Consider the following 19265-nt stretch of genomic DNA (forward strand, 5'->3'; position numbering starts at 1 on the left):
ATGTTGTTGAACTTTGTAGGCAGTACAACAAATCCACGTCAACGATATGCACTATACTTGCCAAGAAAAAGGATATTATGAGTGCTAAAGTGGCAAAAGGAATATCAACAATCACGAAACAAAGACCACAAATACTTGAGGAAGTGGAATAGTTGTTATTAATTTGGATACACAGCAAGGAGTTAGCTGGTGAAAGTGTTTCAGAGGCCATCATTTGTGAGAAAGCCAGGGTATTGCATGAAGACCTTGTAAAGAAAACCCCTGGAATGAGTGCAGATACAAAAGACTTTAAGGCAAGCAGGGGATGGTTTGAGAAATTTAGAAAAAGTGGTATTCATAGTGTTGTGAGGCATGGGGAGGCTGCCAGCTCAGATAAACCAGCGGCTGAAAAATTTATTGAAGAATTTAAAGAGTTTGCAGAGGCTGAGGGATACCTACCACAACAAGTGTTTAATTGTGATGAAACAGGACTGTTCTGGAAAAGATTGCCTAAGAGGACATACATTACCAAGGAGGAAAAAGTATTGCTCGGACACAAGCCTATGAAAGATAGGTTTACGCTTGTGCTGTATTCAAATGCGAGTGGCAATTTGAAAATTAAACCCTTGCTAGTGTATCATTCTGAAAATCCAAGGGTTTTCAAACAGTATAAAGTGTAGAAAAACCAAATGCATGTGATGTGGAGGGCTAATAATAAGGCATGGGTGACTAGGATTTTTTTTCGGAGTGGGTGAATGAAGTGGTGTGCCCTGCCATAGAAAAATATCTGCAGGAGAAACATTTGCCACTCAAGGCCCTGCTTCTCCTCGACAATGCTCCTGCTCATCCTCCAGGTTTGGACGATGAATTGTTGCACAAATACAGTAAATTTCTCACAGTAAAGTTCCTTCCTGTTAACACCACTCCTCTAATTCAGTCTATGGACCAGAAATCATAGCGAATTTTAAGAAACTTTATGAAAGGGCACTTTTCCAGAAATGTTTTGAAGTGACTAAAGCCACAAACCTCACCCTCAAAGAGTTCTGGAAACGCCATTTTAACATTTGTAGTTCTTTAAAACTTGTTGATAAAGCCTGGCAAGAAGTGATTCAAAGAACTCTGATCTCTGACTGGAGAAAATTGTGGCCTGAATGTATGCCAGAACTAGACTTTGAGGGGTTTGAGCCTGTAAATGAAGTCCCTATTGTTGAGGAAATTGTTACTCTGGGCCGGCAAATGGGCTTGGAATTGGATGGTGATGATGTGGAGGAGTTGGTGGAAGAAGACAATGAAGAACTGACCACCGAAGAACTACAAGCCCTTCAAAAGGAACAGCAAGAAGACCCAGCTGAGGATGTTTCTCTAGTGGAGGAGGAGGAGGCAGTAGCGAATGTCCCTTCCGCAACCATTAAGAAGTGGTGTCAGATGTGGGAAGAGATGCAAACTTTTATTGAAAAGACTCACCCAGAAAAAGCTATAGTAGGCCGTTGCATTAATCTTTTCAATGGCAATGTGATGCCTCATTACAGAGACATCTTGCAAAGAAGGGAAAAACAATCTTCCATGGACAGATTTGTTGTGAGAACATCGAGCAGTGAACCACAACCAGGACCTAGTGGTATGCAGGCAAAACGTGCCAGAGAATGCACCCCTGACAGCTCCTCACTGCCTGATGTTAAAATGGAAGGGGTCTCCCCCTTCCAAACAGTAACACCTCTCCACCTCCCCCCTCCTCACCATCTTCCGTATGCCAAGAGCATTCATCAGCAATGGTAAGTAACAACTTGGTTTTGTAGTATAAATTGTGGTGAATTAGGTATAAAATTTAGTTTGAAGTGAGGTTTTTGGGTAGTCAGGAACGGATTAATTCATTCCCATTATTTCTTATGGGGAAATTAGCTTCGGGTTATGAGTTTTCGGGTTACAAGCTGTCTCCAGGAACGGATTAAATTCTTAAACCGAGGTACCCCTGTACATATTAGTACATAGGGTCACAGTAGTACCATCAGGTTCATTCTCGACGCACGATCAAGAATTCTGCCTTCGAATCCCGGGCGGGACAGAAATGATTGGGAACATTTAATTTCACCTAATCCCTCTATTCACTTGGCAGCAGTGAGTAGGTACTTAGGAGTTAGTCAGCTTGTTGTAGGGTTGCATCCTGGACGGGGTCTGTATTTTGGCCTTGGGGGGGGGGGGGGGGGGGGAACCTTGATAAAAGCCAAACTATGAATACACTCTGGCTTTCTGTCTATCAACACAGTGAATTATATTTGTGCTATACTAGGCCTAGGAGTATTTAAGTTTGTGTTTTAGCTTCATTTTCTTTCAGATTCTATAAAGTGGACAGTACAAAGTTCTTCTCTCTAATTGCTTAGAATGGCAATGTTTGTACTTGTACTATGGTGCACATAATTACAAATACTATTATCTAAACAGGAAAAGGGGTTGGCTAGGTTGGCCAACATAAGAACTGCTTTTAGAAACTTGTGTAAGAAATCATTCAGAATTTTGTATACCTAAGGAGGGTAGAAACGGCCTAAGCTACTCTATCCTTTAGAGATATATTTTATGGTCAATAAACATACTTGAACTTGAACCTTGTATACCACTTATGTCAGACCAATCCTGGAGTATTCAGCTCCAGCCTGGAGTCCTCACCCAGTTAAACTCAAGACAAAGTTAGAGAAGATTCAAAGTATGCCACCAGACTAGTCCCAGAACTGAGAAGTATGAGCTAAATAGGAGCTAAACCTGTTAGGAGCTAAATCTAAATAGGAGCTAAAACCTAAATAGGAGCTAAACCTAAATAAACAGGAGCTAAACCTCATGTCCCTGGAAGACAGAAGAGTAAGGGAATGCATGATTACCACCGACAAAATTCTCAGGGAAAATGACAGAGTGGGCAAAGACAAACAATTTAGCATGTGTGGAACATGAACAAGGGGACACATGTGGAAACTTAGTACCCAAATGAGCTACAGAGACATTAGAAAGAATTTTTTTAGTGTCAGAGTAGTTAACAAATAGAACCCATTAGGCATTGATGTGGTACAGGCAGACTCCATACACAATTTCAAATGTAGATTTGATAGAGCCTAATAGACTCAATAATCTGTATACCAGTTGAATTGACAGTTGAGAGGCAAGAACAAAGAGCCAAAGCTCAACCCCCGCAAGCACAACTAGGCGAGTACTGCGCAAGGGCAAAACACCAAAGAAAACTGGAAAACAGAGCCAGGTCGACAGCGACCACTTGGCCTGGCATCAATCAAAGAACTGAATGGTGGCGACCTAACTTACCTAGGCCAGCTTCCTCTACCCCGTGGTGGGGAGGATGGAGCTAATGAGCAGAGGGTTAGTTGGATGAAGTTTTGCTTGTTTGTTTGCTTTCTGGGGAAGTTCTTGTGTGCTTGTGAGGACATAGCTGACAATTCTCAACCAGATAGTGGTCTGTTTTGATTTGCCTACCTTTCTGAGCCCTTCCCAGTCAATAGCAAGATGACATATTGTAAAAGTAAAGTGTTCATGGCTATTGCTCCCTTTGCCTCTTTGAGGGGGGACCAGGTTCTGGTTCATGGTCCCGGTAGGCTTACAAAGAACTCTGGGACTGATGACACTCAAGTTGTAAGGCATTTGACCAGTTAGATAGCTTCAGGGAGCCAATGGGGCTCCCCACAGAAAGGATAAATTTGCTATAAATTTTGTTCATTTGCACAAGGTAAATAACCTAAAAATGGATGCAAATGTTAAGGGTTAATGTACAGTATGTATCAGGTTGAGTATTAAGCCACTTTATAACAAAAATACTTTAAATCTATATGTTGCCCTCCATTCTCAGCATGTGTTTAATCAATCTTCGTGTTAAACATTTATTTCTATGATATAATAAAAACATTCCCCAACAGCCATTTCAAGATTTTCTATATACATTACCCACAGTGTTTCCTCCACAATGCTTGAAAGTGAATTATCTCATGTTATTAAATCTGAGCTTCCATGTGGCCATGCCAGATCATATTCTTGTCTAATTCCTTTGAGGCTTTATGCTCCTTGTTTTCCCCAAGAAGCTATCTGCTAATTATTTTATTGTCCTCAATTATTAATGGATGTTCAGGGGCAATTGAGCGACAATGCTAAGCAGTAAATTACAGAATGATTGTTGTCAAGTGGAGAGGTGTATGGTGTTCTTGATTTGAAAATCATTGATGCTGTTAGATAGTAAGGGCCTATGGTCTTGTTGAATGGTGAGGGGCTATTGTATTGTTACATGGTGAGGAGCTATTGTACTGTTAAGTGGTGGGGGCTATTGTAGTGTTAAATGGTAAAGGGCTATGGCAAAAGCACTGAACAAGGTGAGGCAGGAACACAAAAATAGAAGTAGAAAGAAATAATGAAAGTATATGGATGCAGCAAGCAGTGCAGTTGAGGCAAAGGTGGTGGGCCAAGTGTGTGTACTGTACCATTCTTGTCATATAGTCTGAAGGCTTCATAAAGTTCTTTCTTGAGCTCCTCCTCATCCTCCTCATTCATGAATTTGATCGCCAGCAGCACGAACTCATTGAACTCTAACTCGCCTGAACCTGTGGTGAGTCATGAAAACTAATGAATATACAGGTATTGGAATAGGCAAATGTCATATTACATATGCAGAGATGGCTCAGGCTGGGAATTCTCTGGATGTAAGGGAAGATGATGATGTAGATATTATTGTTGAAATGTGTGGAATTTGGCTCATTTGTAATTTTACCTTAGGACAATTTTGAACTTTTGAGAAATTTAACATCTGACTACAATATAATATTTTCCATGCCTACATATAATAGTAATAATAGTAATATAGTAATAATAATGATATTTATAACAAATATTATACAGGATCTGATTACAATATTACATATTCAGTAGGTATTTGTATACGTTTTAAAGGAACTAATCATGCGCAGCATCTTGGGTAAATGTTACATTGAAATACGTGTTTATGGTATTACTTGATACTATGAAATGTAAATTAATATACTATACAGTATATGTAAAAAGTGTAAAAAGTTAATCTAATGATACACAGTTTTTACAGTGATATTTAATATAGATTCTGTAACTTTAGTGGTAAATATTGGTTTTAATATTTTAATATTTATATATTTTGTTTTTTATGAGACCATTAATCATACTCTCTCTTATGCAATTCTCAAAACTAACAAATTGGTCACATGATAAAGTTTAGAGTTAACATGGCTTTGCTTTATGCTGTTTCCGTGTTGTAGTGGAAAGACGCTTGCCTGACTGTTTCGCGAGTGCTTTGTCGTGGGTTTGTATCCTAGCTGGGGAGGATTTACTGGGTGTCAATCCTTAACTGTAGCCTCTGTTTAAATTGATTAATTAGGATTAAAGACCTGCTCAAAATGCTATGCATAGTGGCTCTACAAGAATCCTTGTCACGGCCCTTGTGGATTTGTTCATAAGAATGTAAGAACGCTTGTATATACTGTATATATAAAAAACTTGTATATAAGATAGTTCAATAGAATTTAAATATTTATATAGTGGAATGTGAATTTCAGTTGACTTAGGAGGACCTCAATAAATCTAACAGGCTTCTTGACCATGACTATAAGAGATCAAACCTGTACTGATGTTTTCCATGTTACCTAGCTCAGTTTTCCATATGTTACCAAGAGCTTCAATAAAGTTTCCTTTATTGGATGCCTAATTTATGCACCCAGTACCTTTCTGGGTGCCTAACCTCGGTCGATGGCAGATAAGGAAAAACCCCAATCACAGGGAGGTTTTCCAGGGCCATTGCTCTCTGAAACCTCTCTGAAGGGAACAGGTTCTGACTCGTGGTCCCTGGTAGGTCTGAACTTGATAGCTAATGTCTCGGTCTAAATATAACATATATTAGCCCGATAAGCTTCAGGGAGCCGTAGGGGCTCCTCTCAGAAATGGGGTCTGTTTGAAGAGCCCTGAGGAAGCTGATGTGAACCCCATGTAGTCACAGTAGTTTTGAATCAAACGCTATACCTATGAGATCCCTGAGGCATGTTGCACACCACCCGTCGAGAGCCTCAAGGCGCATTGCGCAGTGCAGTGGTTAATCCTTGGACGGCACAACTATTAATAGCCGACAACACTGCTGTGCGCCAGAAAAAATTTCAAACAAATTTTTTCATTCTAAGATTGTTCAAATGATCTGATCATGGGTTGTTCAAATGGTCCCTGATCATGGGGGAAAAAAAATCATAAGTGACATATTTTGGATGTGATAGGGTGAGGAAGTCTGGCAAGATTCAGGCTTTGACAGAGTAGTCATCCGGGGCAGGTCTCCTCCACCCAAGCTGTCAGGCGGGAGTTGCGAGTTTCCACAAACTGATTGATTGATTGACAGTTGAGAGGCAGGCCGAAAGAGCAGAGCTCAACCCCTGCAAGCACAACTAGGTGAATACAAAGATATTATTACCTAGTTATTTCAATGTCTCTGATTATTATTATTTTATTTTATTTTTTTTTTGTACTGTAATATTATTCAATAGTGTGTAGTGTGATATATTTATATAATAAGGTGTGTAAACCATTGCTATACTCAAAAGTATGGTGTGCATATTAGGGATTCAGTTATTATATTCATATAACAATAAAAGAATATTTTTGCTGTTATTACACTATATGCTCATGTTATGTAGAAGTATCTTAATCAATCAATGTTTATTCAAAAGAATGTGTGTACAAAGGACATAAGAGCAATGTACAATTATTAGGGACAGGAGTTTCACATACTAATGAAGCCACTATTACACAAAGCATTTTGTGTAAAACATAACATAAAGACAAAAAAGTTAACTAAAAGTGTGTGGGGGTAAAACTCTTAATACTAATGAGAAATGAGTTAACAAAATGAGAACAATCATGGAAAATAACACAAATGCAAAAAAGGAAATACTTAAGGATGACAGGCATAGACTATCACAATATGGAGTCAGTAGATGTAGTAATAGTACAGTAGTTTATTTACATTAAGGGAGGAAGGGTGAGTTTGTTGGCAGTTAGCCAGAGATGGACTTTATTTAGTACAGTATTCACTGTGACATTTAGAGCAGGAGGGTCAGGACTGGAGAAAATTACTTCTGGAGAAAAACTATATACAATCCTCAAATTACACACTATTGAATAATATTACTGCAAAAAACTAGATATAAGACCATTGAAAAACATTGACATAATTATGTAAAATTATATTTGTGGCAGGCCCTGTATCACTGCTCGGCTGGAGCACATCGCTGCTGGCATGACCACTCTCGGGGAATTAATATTTCCACACTTCTTCATCCCATTATAGCCAAATTATGTCATATACAACTTTTTGTTTAGTTTCCCATGATTAGAGAATGCATTTTAACAATATAAGAAAAAAAATTGCAGAGAAATAATTTTTTTCTGCACACCCATGGCTTGTCATATTTTATTCCTGTGCAGTGCAGTGGCTAATTGCATTTACAGAGATGAGTTGAAGGCAGTTTCTGTTTGTTCTGTATCTCACAGTGAGTGTGGGTTGTTTTAGGGTTTTTGGCTGAATGGGAAATCTGTTTTGTTAGGGAAATTGACACTTACATAAGTCCCTTTGGCTGATACTTTAACTGTTAGAGCTGATTGTAACATATTCATTCAGGCTAAATTATATCCAAGAACTGAGAAAATAAAGTACTACAAATATACTGACCATCAACGTCGACCTCCTCAATGACCTGGTTGAGAATCTGGCGGTTGACAGTCTGTCCCATCATCCTAAGTATGGTACCTACGATTTCAGTGGAGATGGCTCCACGCTTTTCAGAGTCAAAGCTGTCGAAGGCTCGTTTGAGGACTGTCCATGAGAAGAGAGAATGTATCAGTTTGCTTCACTAAATCAACCATAATTTCATTACAATATGTATGGTATGTATGATATGTACTGTACAAAATAGTACATCACCCTATACCTACCTACCCGATGACAGTCAAAGCTGTAAAGGATCTTTGCATGCTCTCCAAGTCAGCAATTTCTCCAGCTTTGAATAGGGCTGTTAGTGTGCAACAGTATTCTACTCTGCACTAATTTCTTAAAAAGTATCATCACTGGCATGGCATCTCTTGTTTGGAAGGATCTTGTTATCCAACCTGTCATTTTTCCTGCACCTGTGACAGCAACTTTATTGTGTTCATTAAAAGTAAGGTCTTCCAACATGATTATTCCTAAATCTTTTACATTGCTTTTTCTTTAAATAGTGTGGTTTGACTGTGTTTTTTTATTTGGTTTCTGCTTTGATGTGTTCATCTTTTTCATAGTACAGTAATTGGAACTTACCCTCATTAAACATCATGTTATTTTCTGTTGCCCATTCAAAGACTTTTTTTTTTTTTTTTTTTTTTTTTTTTGAGATATATACAAGAGTTGTTACATTCTTGTATAGCCACTAGTACGTGTAGTGTTTCGGGCAGGTCCCTGGAATACGATCCCCGCCGCGAAGAATCGTTTTTACAATCAAGTACCCATTTTACTGTTGAGTTAAACAGAGGCTACAGTTAAGGATTTGCGTCCAGTAAATCCTCCTCGGCCAGGATACGAACCCATGACAAAGCGCTCGCGAAATGCCAGGCGAGTGTCTTACCACTACACCACGGAGACTGGTAAACAGACAGAGACATCAGATTGGAGGTTCTCTATGTTGTCTATTCTCATGAAAATTTTAGTGTCATCTGCAAAGGAAGATACAGTACTATAGTTTGTGTCCTTGTATCCTTTTATATGTCTGATATGAGGATGAGGAAAATACCAGAGGAAGCACAGTACTTTGGGAACTGAGCTTTTCACTGTGGATGATTCAGATCTTACTTTGTTGAGTATTACACTCTGGGTTCTGTTTGTTAGGAAGCTAAAATCCATCTTCCTACTTTGCCAGTAATTTCTTTTGTGCACATATTTTGTGCAATAACACAATGGTCACATAAGTCGAAGGCTTTTACAAAATCTGTGTATATTACATCAGCATTTTGTTTGTCTTCTATGGCATCTAGGGGCCATGTTATGGTAATTACCTAAGTGAAGTTACAGGATGAGAGCTACGCTCGTTGTGTCCCATCTCCCCAGCACTCTTTGTCATATAATACTTTGAAATTACTGATGGTTTTGGCCTCCACCACCTTCTCACCTAACTTGTTCCAACCATCTACCACTATGTTTGCAAAAGTGAATTTTCTTATATTTCTTCGGCAGCTTTGATTAATTAGTTTAAATCTATGACCTCTTGTTTTTGAAGTTCCAGGTCTCAGGAATTCTTCCCTATAAATTTTATCGATTCCCGCTACTATTTTGTACATAGTGATTATATTGCCTCTTTTTCTTCTGTCTTCTAGTTTTGGCATATTTAATGCCTTTAACCTCTCCTCGTAGCTCTTAACTGATCTTCAGTTCTGGGAGCCACTTAGTAGCATGTCTTTGCACCTTTTCCAGTTTGTTGATGTGCTTCTTAAGATATGGGCACCATACAACCGCTGCATATTCTAGCTTTGGTCTAACAACAGTCGTGAACAATTTCTTTAGTATTTTGCCATCCATGTATTTATAAGCAATTCTGATGTTAGAAAGTGTAGCATAGGCTCCTTGCACAATGTTCTTTATGTGGTGCTCGGGTGATAGTTTTCTATCTAGAACCACCCCTTGGTTATCTTGGTTATCCTTAAACTGTACAAGCATAATTGGGCTTGAGATCTTTTTTTGATCTTAAGAGCAAGTTTTCTTTCATAGTTTCTTTTACCTAATCTGATTTCTTAAACATTAAAAGTATAATGGGCTGAGATAAATAGATAAAAGCATGGGCAGTTTCAAGGATAGAAATACTGTCCTCAACTCCTGTGCCCTTCTAGTGATGGTTTCAGAAATATAAGGGAACGATGCCAACTTACTTACCGATCATCTGCTCAGCATCAATCTCGGGAAGTTCCGCATCACCCTGCAACCAGAGTTGGACACGTTAGGTACTGCCTGTTGGCTGTTCAGAAAATATGCCTGTAATTGAATAATTTGATCAAGAAGAGTAATTGCATTCAGTATATGTTCATGTGTTCAATCTACAGTATATACCATATATGCCAGAGTACAAGTCAATCTGGCGTATAGGTCGACCTCTAAAATTTTGAGGTGCAATTCAGGTTTAGGCCTATATTCGCCAGATAAGACGACCCCCAAATTAAGGCAGCAACAATTCCCGTACCCTACTGTATGGAAAGGAAAAAAACTACTGCATATCATAAATACTGTATATGGTAGCTTAACAAATATTTACTTCATAACGCAAAGGTGCTAGAATTAGTTCTTTTTGCAGCCATGTCTACCTCTTGCCTCTGCTAAACGATTGCTCAAGTTTCTTTTGTTGGTATCACCCAAAGGCTACATAAATAAACATGCATTATGTAGCAGAAATAGAATGATATTAAAAATTTATTACAGAAATACATGTAATATAGAATGGTACAGAAATATCAAGTGGAACAGAGTTGGGGCAGAGTTCACAGAGTGGTGGAAATTTTTCCCATCATATCACACATTTAAAGTTTAAATTCCCTTCATATGACAAGTTGAGATTAAATTTGTTCTCGGCAAAATCTTCCTCCCTCACTCACTGTGTCTCTCCTGAGTCACCCCTTCCCACACTGCCTCTTTCCCTCTCTCACTGCCTCTCTCCCCCTCTCACTGCCTCTCTCCCCCTCTCACTGCCTCTCTCCGCCCCGAGGGGCGGATGAATGATCGGATGGAATGATCGGATGGATTACGAGACCTTTCAAATCCAGGGATCCCATCACAATGGTTGTACTCTTCAAATCACTTGTGTTGTCCCGTCTTGAGTACTGCTCAGTACTCACTTCCCCCTTCAGAGCAGGAGAGATTGCTGAAATAGAGGGAATACAGAGAACATATACGGCACGCATAGATGCGATAAAGCTCCTAAATTATTGGGATCCTTTCAAAGCTCTCGAAATGTACTCACTAGAAAGGAGACGAGAGAGATACCAAATAATATACATATGGAAGATACTGGAGGGCCAGGTCCCAAATCTACACAGTAAAATATAACATCGTACTGGAGTGAACGATATGGAAGAAAATGCAGAGTAGAACCAGTGAAGAGCAGAGGTGCCATAGGCACAATCAGAGAACACTGTATAAACATCAGAGGTCCGCGGTTGTTCAACATCCTCCCAGCGAGCATAAGAAATATTGCCGGAACAACCGTGGACATCTTCAAGACAAAACTATATCATTTTCTTCAAGGAGTTCCGGATCAGCCGGGCTGTGGTGGGTATGTGGCCCTGCGGGCCTGCTCCAAGCAACAGCCTGGTGGACCAAACTCTCACAAGTCAAGCCTGGCCTCGGGCCGGGCTTGGGGAATAGAAGAAATCACAGAACCCCATCAACCAGGTATCACGCAGGGGGTCTCTGGGGCCCAGCTCTGGGGCTGGCCAATGGGCTAGCCAAGGGGCTGGCCTAAGGGGCTGGAGGTACAGTGCTTCCTAACACAAGTCAGTGGCTGGGTATTTGTTTTCTGAGGCTGACCTGCCTCAGGTCTCTTGTGTTAGTTGAAGAATGAACTGGTTGTTGTGTTGACCAGGTGGTGGAGTGGTTGTTGTTGTGTTGACCAGTGGTGGAGTGGTTGTTGTTGACCAGATGGTGGAGTGGTTGTGTTGACCAGTGGTGGAGTGGTTGTTGTTGACCAGGTGGTGGAGTGGTTGTTGTTGTGTTGACCAGGTGGTGGAGTGGTTGTTCTTGACCAGGTGGTGGAGTGGTTGTTGTGTTGACCAGGTGGTGGAGTGGTTGTTGTGTTGACCAGGTGGTGGAGTGGTTGTTGTTGACCAGGTGGTGGAGTGGTTGTTGTTGACCAGGTGGTGGAGTGGTTGTTGTTGACCAGGTGGTGGAGTGGTTGTTGTGTTGACCAGGTGGTGGAGTGGTTGTTGTGTTGACCAGGTGGTGGCGTGGTTGTTGTTGACCAGGTGGTGGCGTGGTTGTTGTTGACCAGGTGGTGGAGTGGTTGTTGTTGATCAGGTGGTGGAGTGGTTGTTGTTGACCAGGTGGTGGAGTGGTTGTTGTTGACCAGGTGGTGGAGTGGTTGTTGTTGTGTTGACCAGGTGGTGGAGTGGTTGTTGTTGACCAGGTGGTGGCGTGGTTGTTGTTGACCAGGTGGTGGCGTGGTTGTTGTTGACCAGGTGGTGGAGTGGTTGTTGTTGTGTTGACCAGGTGGTGGCGTGGTTGTTGTTGACCAGGTGGTGGCGTGGTTGTTGTTGACCAGGTGGTGGCGTGGTTGTTGTTGACCAGGTGGTGGAGTGGTTGTTGTTGTGTTGACCAGGTGGTGGAGTGGTTGTTGTTGTGTTGACCAGGTGGTGGAGTGGTTGTTGTTGACCAGGTGGTGGCGTGGTTGTTGTTGACCAGGTGGTGGCGTGGTTGTTGTTGACCAGGTGGTGGCGTGGTTGTTGTTGACCAGGTGGTGGAGTGGTTGTTGTGTTGACCAGGTGGTGGAGTGGTTGTTGTTGACCAGGTGGTGGCGTGGTTGTTGTTGACCAGGTGATGGCGTGGTTGTTGTTGACCAGGTGGTGGCGTGGTTGTTGTTGACCAGGTGGTGGCGTGGTTGTTGTTGACCAGGTGATGGCGTGGTTGTTGTTGACCAGGTGGTGGAGTGGTTGTTGTTGTGTTGACCAGGTGGTGGCATGGTTGTTGTTGGCCAGATGGTGGAGTCGTTGTTGTTGTGTTGACCAGGTGGTGGCGTGGTTGTTGTTGACCAGGTGGTGGAGTGGGTTGTTGTTGACCAGGTGGTGGAGTGGTTGCGGGGTTGTTTGTTGTTGACCAGTTGGGTGGTTGTTGTTGACCAGGTGGTGGTGGTTGTTGTTGACCAGGTGGTGGCGTGGTTGTTGTTGACCAGGTGGTGGAGTGGTTGTTGTTGACCAGGTGGTGGAGTGGTTGTTGTTGACCAGGTGGTGGAGTGGTTGTTGTTGACCAGGTGGTGGAGTGGTTGTTGTTGACCAGGTGGTGGCGTGGTTGTTGTTGACCAGGTGGTGGCGTGGTTGTTGTTGACCAGGTGGTGGCGTGGTTGTTGTTGACCAGGTGGTGGCGTGGTTGTTGTTGACCAGGTGGTGGAGTGGTTGTTGTTGACCAGGTGGTGGAGTGGTTGTTGTTGTGTTGACCAGGTGGTGGAGTGGTTGTTGTTGTGTTGACCAGGTGGTGGAGTGGTTGTTGTTGACCAGGTGGTGGAGTGGTTGTTGTTGACCAGGTGGTGGCGTGGTTGTTGTTGTGTTGACCAGGTGGTGGAGTGGTTGTTGTTGACCAGGTGGTGGAGTGGTTGTTGTTGACCAGGTGGTGGAGTGGTTGTTGTTGACCAGGTGGTGGAGTGGTTGTTGTTGTGTTGACCAGTGGTGGAGTGGTTGTTGTTGACCAGGTGGTGGAGTGGTTGTTGTTGTGTTGACCAGTGGTGGAGTGGTTGTTGTTGACCAGGTGGTGGAGTGGTTGTTGTTGTGTTGACCAGTGGTGGAGTGGTTGTTGTTGACCAGGTGGTGGAGTGGTTGTTGTTGACCAGGTGGTGGAGTGGTTGTTGTTGACCAGGTGGTGGAGTGGTTGTGTTGACCAGGTGGTGGCGTGGTTGTTGTTGTTGTTGACCAGGTGGTGGAGTTGACAACTTGTGCCACAACCAGCCCCACAACCACCTGTTGACGGCGTCACAGGGCAATCATCTTTTGACCGTCTTGGGCTCATTTTTATACCCACTCATCTTTCCCTGTCATGTGCCCGTGGCTTGCCTGGCACTGATTTAAAACTTTTCCATCGTTCATTCAACATTTATATCAGCAGAAAAGTCTGTTTAAACTCTACTTCATCTGAGTCGTTGATTTGGCGCAATTAGAGTAACGCTTACCACTCTTACCACTCTTACCAAGAAAGGGTATGGGGGGTGGTCGAGGACTACGGCATTTACTATACAGTCACCGTGTAAAGTTTGGTGCGGGTATATAGCCCCAACTTCGAGCACACACAGTTGAGAGGCGGGACCAAAGAGCCAGAGCTCAACCCCCGCAAACACACCAACATAAATGTTCTCTTATAGATAGCGATATAGCAAGGCTGTAGTGATTAATAACTGGGCAACAGTAGTGACTGCGGTCATAACTGGTGCCACACGGATCACCAACACTTGCTGTGGTATCACCAGTTGACAAAAACAATATCATTTAGTGAACGGGCGTCAGAGATGGCCCTGGACGCTGCGATATAGTCGGCCACCTCTATCTGGCTCGAGGAAGTAGCAGCTGCTTCACATGGCACCTTCCTTGTTCAGTATCTATATAACTGGAGCGGATATATAAAAAAACTTTTACCCAAAGTGTAAATGGGAGCGCTGTGATAGGTTTGATAGTAAGCTACTAGAATATACGACGATGATATAGTAGTTAGCTATGACCCCGCAACTGGAGGCAACCAGCAAAAAACAATCATCCTGGGAGCCTGCCAAGTCGCCTTATTTTTCCCTTGTCGTTTCACTCATATTTAGACATAATTGTATCACTGATGCACATATTTTGCGGCAGGCGCGAGTCCAGCGCCAGCCAGGGCAGCCAAAAACCTGTTTTCAAATTTAGAGAGATAATTTGTGTGGTGTTGAGCGAGACGGAGCTCAACACCACACTTGCCTCCCTCATGTTAGGCAGCTTTGCATTATGTTTAAACTCTTCACTCACTGACACCTCAATATAAAGAATAGCCTGATCGCCGAGTATAAAACTTTAGGCTTCAAAGGCTTTGCTGGCGAGGGGAAATTTAGAACGTTCCATGTAAACAAAGGCTAATTTTGCCGTAGTTTCTGTGTGTAAGAGGTTACTAAGTCCCGTGTATTACTCAACCGTACAAGTTTAAGGTCATACATAAGTACATCCATAAAATATAATATCTGTTTAAGAATACGCTTGTGGACATTTTAGGAAAGTGTGGGCCGCAGGGCGCGCCTCAAGTGTTTAGTGTAGCTGGTGCTAGGGAGGAGGTGTATGGGGGAGCAGTCAGCGGGCCGCCAGAGATGCACTAGTCAACAAAACTTTTTTCTCCCGTCTCCAGATGAGAAAGATGTTTGGTGGCAGTTGTGGCGGAGGGGTGGCAGGTGTGGCGGAGGGGTGGCAGGTGTGGCGGAGGGGTGGCAGGTGTGGCAGGTGTGGCGGAGGGGTGGCAGGAGGGGCGGAGGGGTGGCAGGTGTGGCGGAGGGGTGGCAGGTGTCAGGAGGGGAGAGGTGACAAGATTGGTCAGCAGACATCCCTTAACGGCACCCCACCCCCCCAGCAGTCGTATCACCTCCCCCCCCCCCTCCACCCTCCCCAACCACTTCCGTCTGCATCAGCCACATGGGGACGGAAATACCCGGGCTTGATGTGCTCTTCCTTCCTTCCTTCCTGGGTCATATAGTACTCCTCTTGCCTCTCATTTCCTCACACCTTTATACTATAACAATAACATTATTGAGAAAATTCGTAGGAGCCGTGATGAGAGTTCGAACCTACGTCTGGGATGATCCCAGGCGCGCCTTAGTCGACTAGTCCACGACATGGTCAAAAGAATTGCAACCGGGAGTGCTACTGCCCCTCACACGCTGTTGTGATTTGTGTGTGTACTGAAGTAATGGGGAAGAGGTAGAACAGCTTGTTGACAGAGCCCGGGTGCATGGGGAATATTGTATAAAGCCCTGGTTTGTGTCTCGGAGAGGTTGCCGGATCCTCGTGAGGGCAGTAGCACTCCCAGTTGCAATTCTTTTGACCATGTCGTGGCGTAGTCGACTAAGGTGCGTCTGGGATCATCCCGGACGTAGGTTCGAACCCTCATCACGGCCCTTGTTTCTTTGTTCATTTGATGTATCACGTTATTGTGATTTGTGTGTGCATGGAGTGAATGTTCCCACGCACACGCTTCTAGCCACTTCACCACGACTAGGATAACCATCGCAGCCAGGAGGTCTACTGAACCCACAAGGATTTAAAGATATTGAGGAAATCCGTAAGAGCCGTGGGAGAGGGGGAGCCGGTCGGCCGAGCGGACAGCACACTGGACATTGTGATCCTGTGGTCCTGGGTTCGATCCCAGGCGTCCGGCGAGAAGCAATGGGCAGAGTTTCTTTCACCCTATACCCCTGTTACCTAGCAGTAAAATAGGTACCTGGGGTGTTAGTCAGCTGTCACGGGCTGCTTCCTGGGGGTGGAGGCCTGGTCGAGGACCGGGCCGCGGGGACACTAAAGCCCCGAAATCATGTCAAGATAGATCTCAAGATAGGGTTGGAAGCTATAGGGAGGGTGTTCTCACGCACACGCCCTAGCCAACTAGGCCACGACATGGCTAAAAGGATTGTAACCTGGAGTTCTGCTACGGACTTTGTTATGTGACACATCACGTTAGTGTGAGTACTCTCTCTGTAATATAAATGTTAATAATAACTCCATTTGCTCCTTTCTAGAGTAGTCATTCTCCTGCACTCCGACTACTCTCCTTCCTCTACCACCATGTTACACCTCCATCCTCTGTCCTCCGGCTCTGTCCTCTGCCCCCCCCCCCCTCCTCCGCCACCTATCCCCACCACAATTTCACTATCTGCCCCCTTCCCCTTACCGCCAAAAATAACCGCCTTCTCCTCTCCAGCCTTATCTTGAATTCTCCAACACTCCTCCTCTCCTCCCCCCCCCCCCTCATCTTCCCGACACTCGGCCCCAAGCCTCCAACTGTTCCTCCGTCGCCTCAGCCGCAGGAAGAACACCCACCTGTACTGGCAGTGGCCGAGACTCACCCTTGTCAAAGTTACATTGGATGTAGTATTTTCTAGGGGAGGGCGATGGAATGGAACCATTAGGAAAAAGCGCCAAGCCATTACGACTATATAACACTGGGAAAAGGCCAGGATTTGGGATGGGACGTGAGGGGGGGAGGGGGATTCTTGCCACCTGTCCTCCTACAAACTACATCTGAATTTCGCCGTTTGCCCGTATGGCCAGAAATGGACGTAATTTGAAAATGAAAAAAAATAATTTAAAAATAAATTTTGAATAGTTTTTTCCAAAACATTAAGGGTCCTCTGGTAGGTTAGGAGGGCAGGAAGTTCTCCTGAAGTTTCAAAACGTCGTGAAAACCGTTAATGGAAATTTTCCTCTCGTAACCTAACCGAGTAAGCCGGAGGACTCAAATAGAAAACGGGACAGTACATCACTTTCGTGAGCCGATTTCATTTCAAATTACGTCCATTTTTGGCTCATAATGCGCATACCAGCGGAAAGCGACGTCTTCCAACGGAATGTTCAGGACTGTCACCAGCATGAACCTCAGAAGGGTGGCACACTCATTTAATTTGGGGCTGTTGTAGGATGGGGAACACCTCAGAAAGTAAGTCAACTTAGGGAGAGATAGACATCTTGTGCGGAGGAAGAGAACATCATGGGCTCCAAGCAACAGCCTGGTGGACCAAACTCTCACAAGTCAAGCCTGGCCTCGGGCCGGGCTTGGGGAGTAGAACAACTCCCAGAACTCCATCAACCAGGTATAAAACCAGGTACCAGGCATCAATCTTGTCAATCTTGTCCAGCATTCTCCTTAGATCAGTGATTTCTGCCTCCAGGACCTCCTCGATTGCTTGCGGGCCAATGGGAGCGCCCAGGAGGGTGCAGTCACATGGCTCGACAACGAGAATGTCTGGAAGAAAATTTTTTATTTGGCCAATGATGTCTGGGTTGCGTGAGACTATTTCACATTTGGATGCATTGAGAATGAGGCCCAAGGCTGCTCCTTGCTCCTGGAGTATCCTTATATCCTCCAAAATGGTATCCGGGGTTCCGGCGAGAGTGCCATCATCCAGGTACCAGATGTTTAGCTTGCTTCTCACACTTTTTTTTATTTTCTTTTACTTTTTTTTTATTATTTTTCTACCACAGACGTGGCCACACATTTACAATGCTAACCAGCATATATACATTTTCTTCTGTCCTCCATGGACAGGGTTAGAGATGTGTTAAACATATAGTTCAAGGGTTTATTGAACAATCAACCACAGAAGGTGATTCGGTGCTTTTAAAATGCTAAGCTAACCTACATACGTAAATACATAGATACACAGATTTACGTATGCCCTACATAAAGTGTTCGATGTGTCATTAATGTGCATTTACAAAGGTGAAATGCAATTCTGATCAGCTTCCATATGTACTTTATACACATACATATACATACACACACATATACGTACATATATATATATATATATATATATATATATATATATATATATATATATATATATATATATATATATATATATATATACCCACAAATGCATTCACATACATTTGTCTCATTTACTCTGACAGGGTGAGATAGCTGACAGAGAAACTAATGTGCAATTAAGCACTTGGTCACTGACGGTGATTAAGGTGCTTTTACAAGCTCAGGTTATATAGTTACATCACATACATTGTATAATATTGATACATTACATGGTTAATCTTGGGTACAAGTTCAATATATCATCAAGTGTTCCAGTACTCATATAGTAAGTACACAGTTCAGCATATCTTAGCCCAGGAGGGCGAAAGTCAGTCAATATGGGACATTCTACAATATAATGTTCAAGTGAGTGCATGTTTTCTCTTTCACAAAGTTGACACATTGTGTACTGGACATTTGGGTTTTGAGAAAGCTGCCAGATACGTCTATATCCCAGGCGTATTCTGGCCACTATAACATCACATTGTCGGGTTCTTGTTCTATTAGTCCCATATGTGAATGTCTCCTCACGATATCTATCATAATATTTAATGCTACAACTTTCGGGTCGTTGTGAATTTATTAGGTCGGTGAGATTTTCATTAGATATTTGTTTAAGTATTCTCTATGTCACTGCTAATGAAACACCCATATCAATTTCTACCACTGGTTTTCTACAGGCTGTCTTTGCAAGCATATCAACAGTGTCATGCCTTGAGATGCCAACATGTGATGGTATCCATAGGAATTTAATTTCAAATCTGTTTTCTTTAGCAGCTAAAACATTCATTCGAATATCACTGACTATTTTCTGGGTGTCACTACTATGTGCATTCAGTGCCAGGAGTGCACTCTGCGAGTCACAGTATATAAGTCCACTGCCTTTGTCTTTTAAAAGTTCAGTGGCAAGGTATATGCCTGCAAGTTCGTCAGACGTTCGGTAGATTATTGTGCACCCCATACTCATCCTGTGAGTGGTAGTTTATTGTGCACC

At 43.1% G+C, this 19265-nt stretch overlaps 2 protein-coding genes across 7 annotated transcripts in view; one reads left to right on the forward strand and one right to left on the reverse strand.

The window, feature by feature from the left end:
• The window catches only part of LOC123770658 (glutaminase kidney isoform, mitochondrial), a 157986-nt gene that overhangs the window by 89709 nt on the left and 49012 nt on the right, over nucleotides 1–19265 (forward strand). The gene's annotated exons all lie outside the window — the stretch shown is intronic.
• LOC123770659 (troponin C, isotype gamma) overlaps nucleotides 1–19265 on the reverse strand; it is a 32307-nt gene that overhangs the window by 7036 nt on the left and 6006 nt on the right. Inside the window, exons 1-4 of one of the 2 annotated variants that reach the window (XM_045762714.2) lie at nucleotides 13929–14078; nucleotides 9923–9965; nucleotides 7697–7840; nucleotides 4443–4562 (exon numbers count right to left, since the gene is read on the reverse strand). In XM_045762714.2, the coding sequence (XP_045618670.1) occupies nucleotides 4443–4562; nucleotides 7697–7840; nucleotides 9923–9929 (271 nt within the window). In that variant the 5' untranslated portion in view covers nucleotides 9930–9965; nucleotides 13929–14078. Of the gene's footprint in view, nucleotides 1–4442; nucleotides 4563–7696; nucleotides 7841–9922; nucleotides 9966–13928; nucleotides 14079–19265 lie in introns of those variants that run through there. The other variant, XM_045762713.2, reaches the window with a different exon arrangement.

The sequence above is a fragment of the Procambarus clarkii genome, chromosome 56 (genome assembly GCF_040958095.1).
Source record: "Procambarus clarkii isolate CNS0578487 chromosome 56, FALCON_Pclarkii_2.0, whole genome shotgun sequence".
Lineage (NCBI taxonomy): Eukaryota > Metazoa > Arthropoda > Malacostraca > Decapoda > Cambaridae > Procambarus > Procambarus clarkii.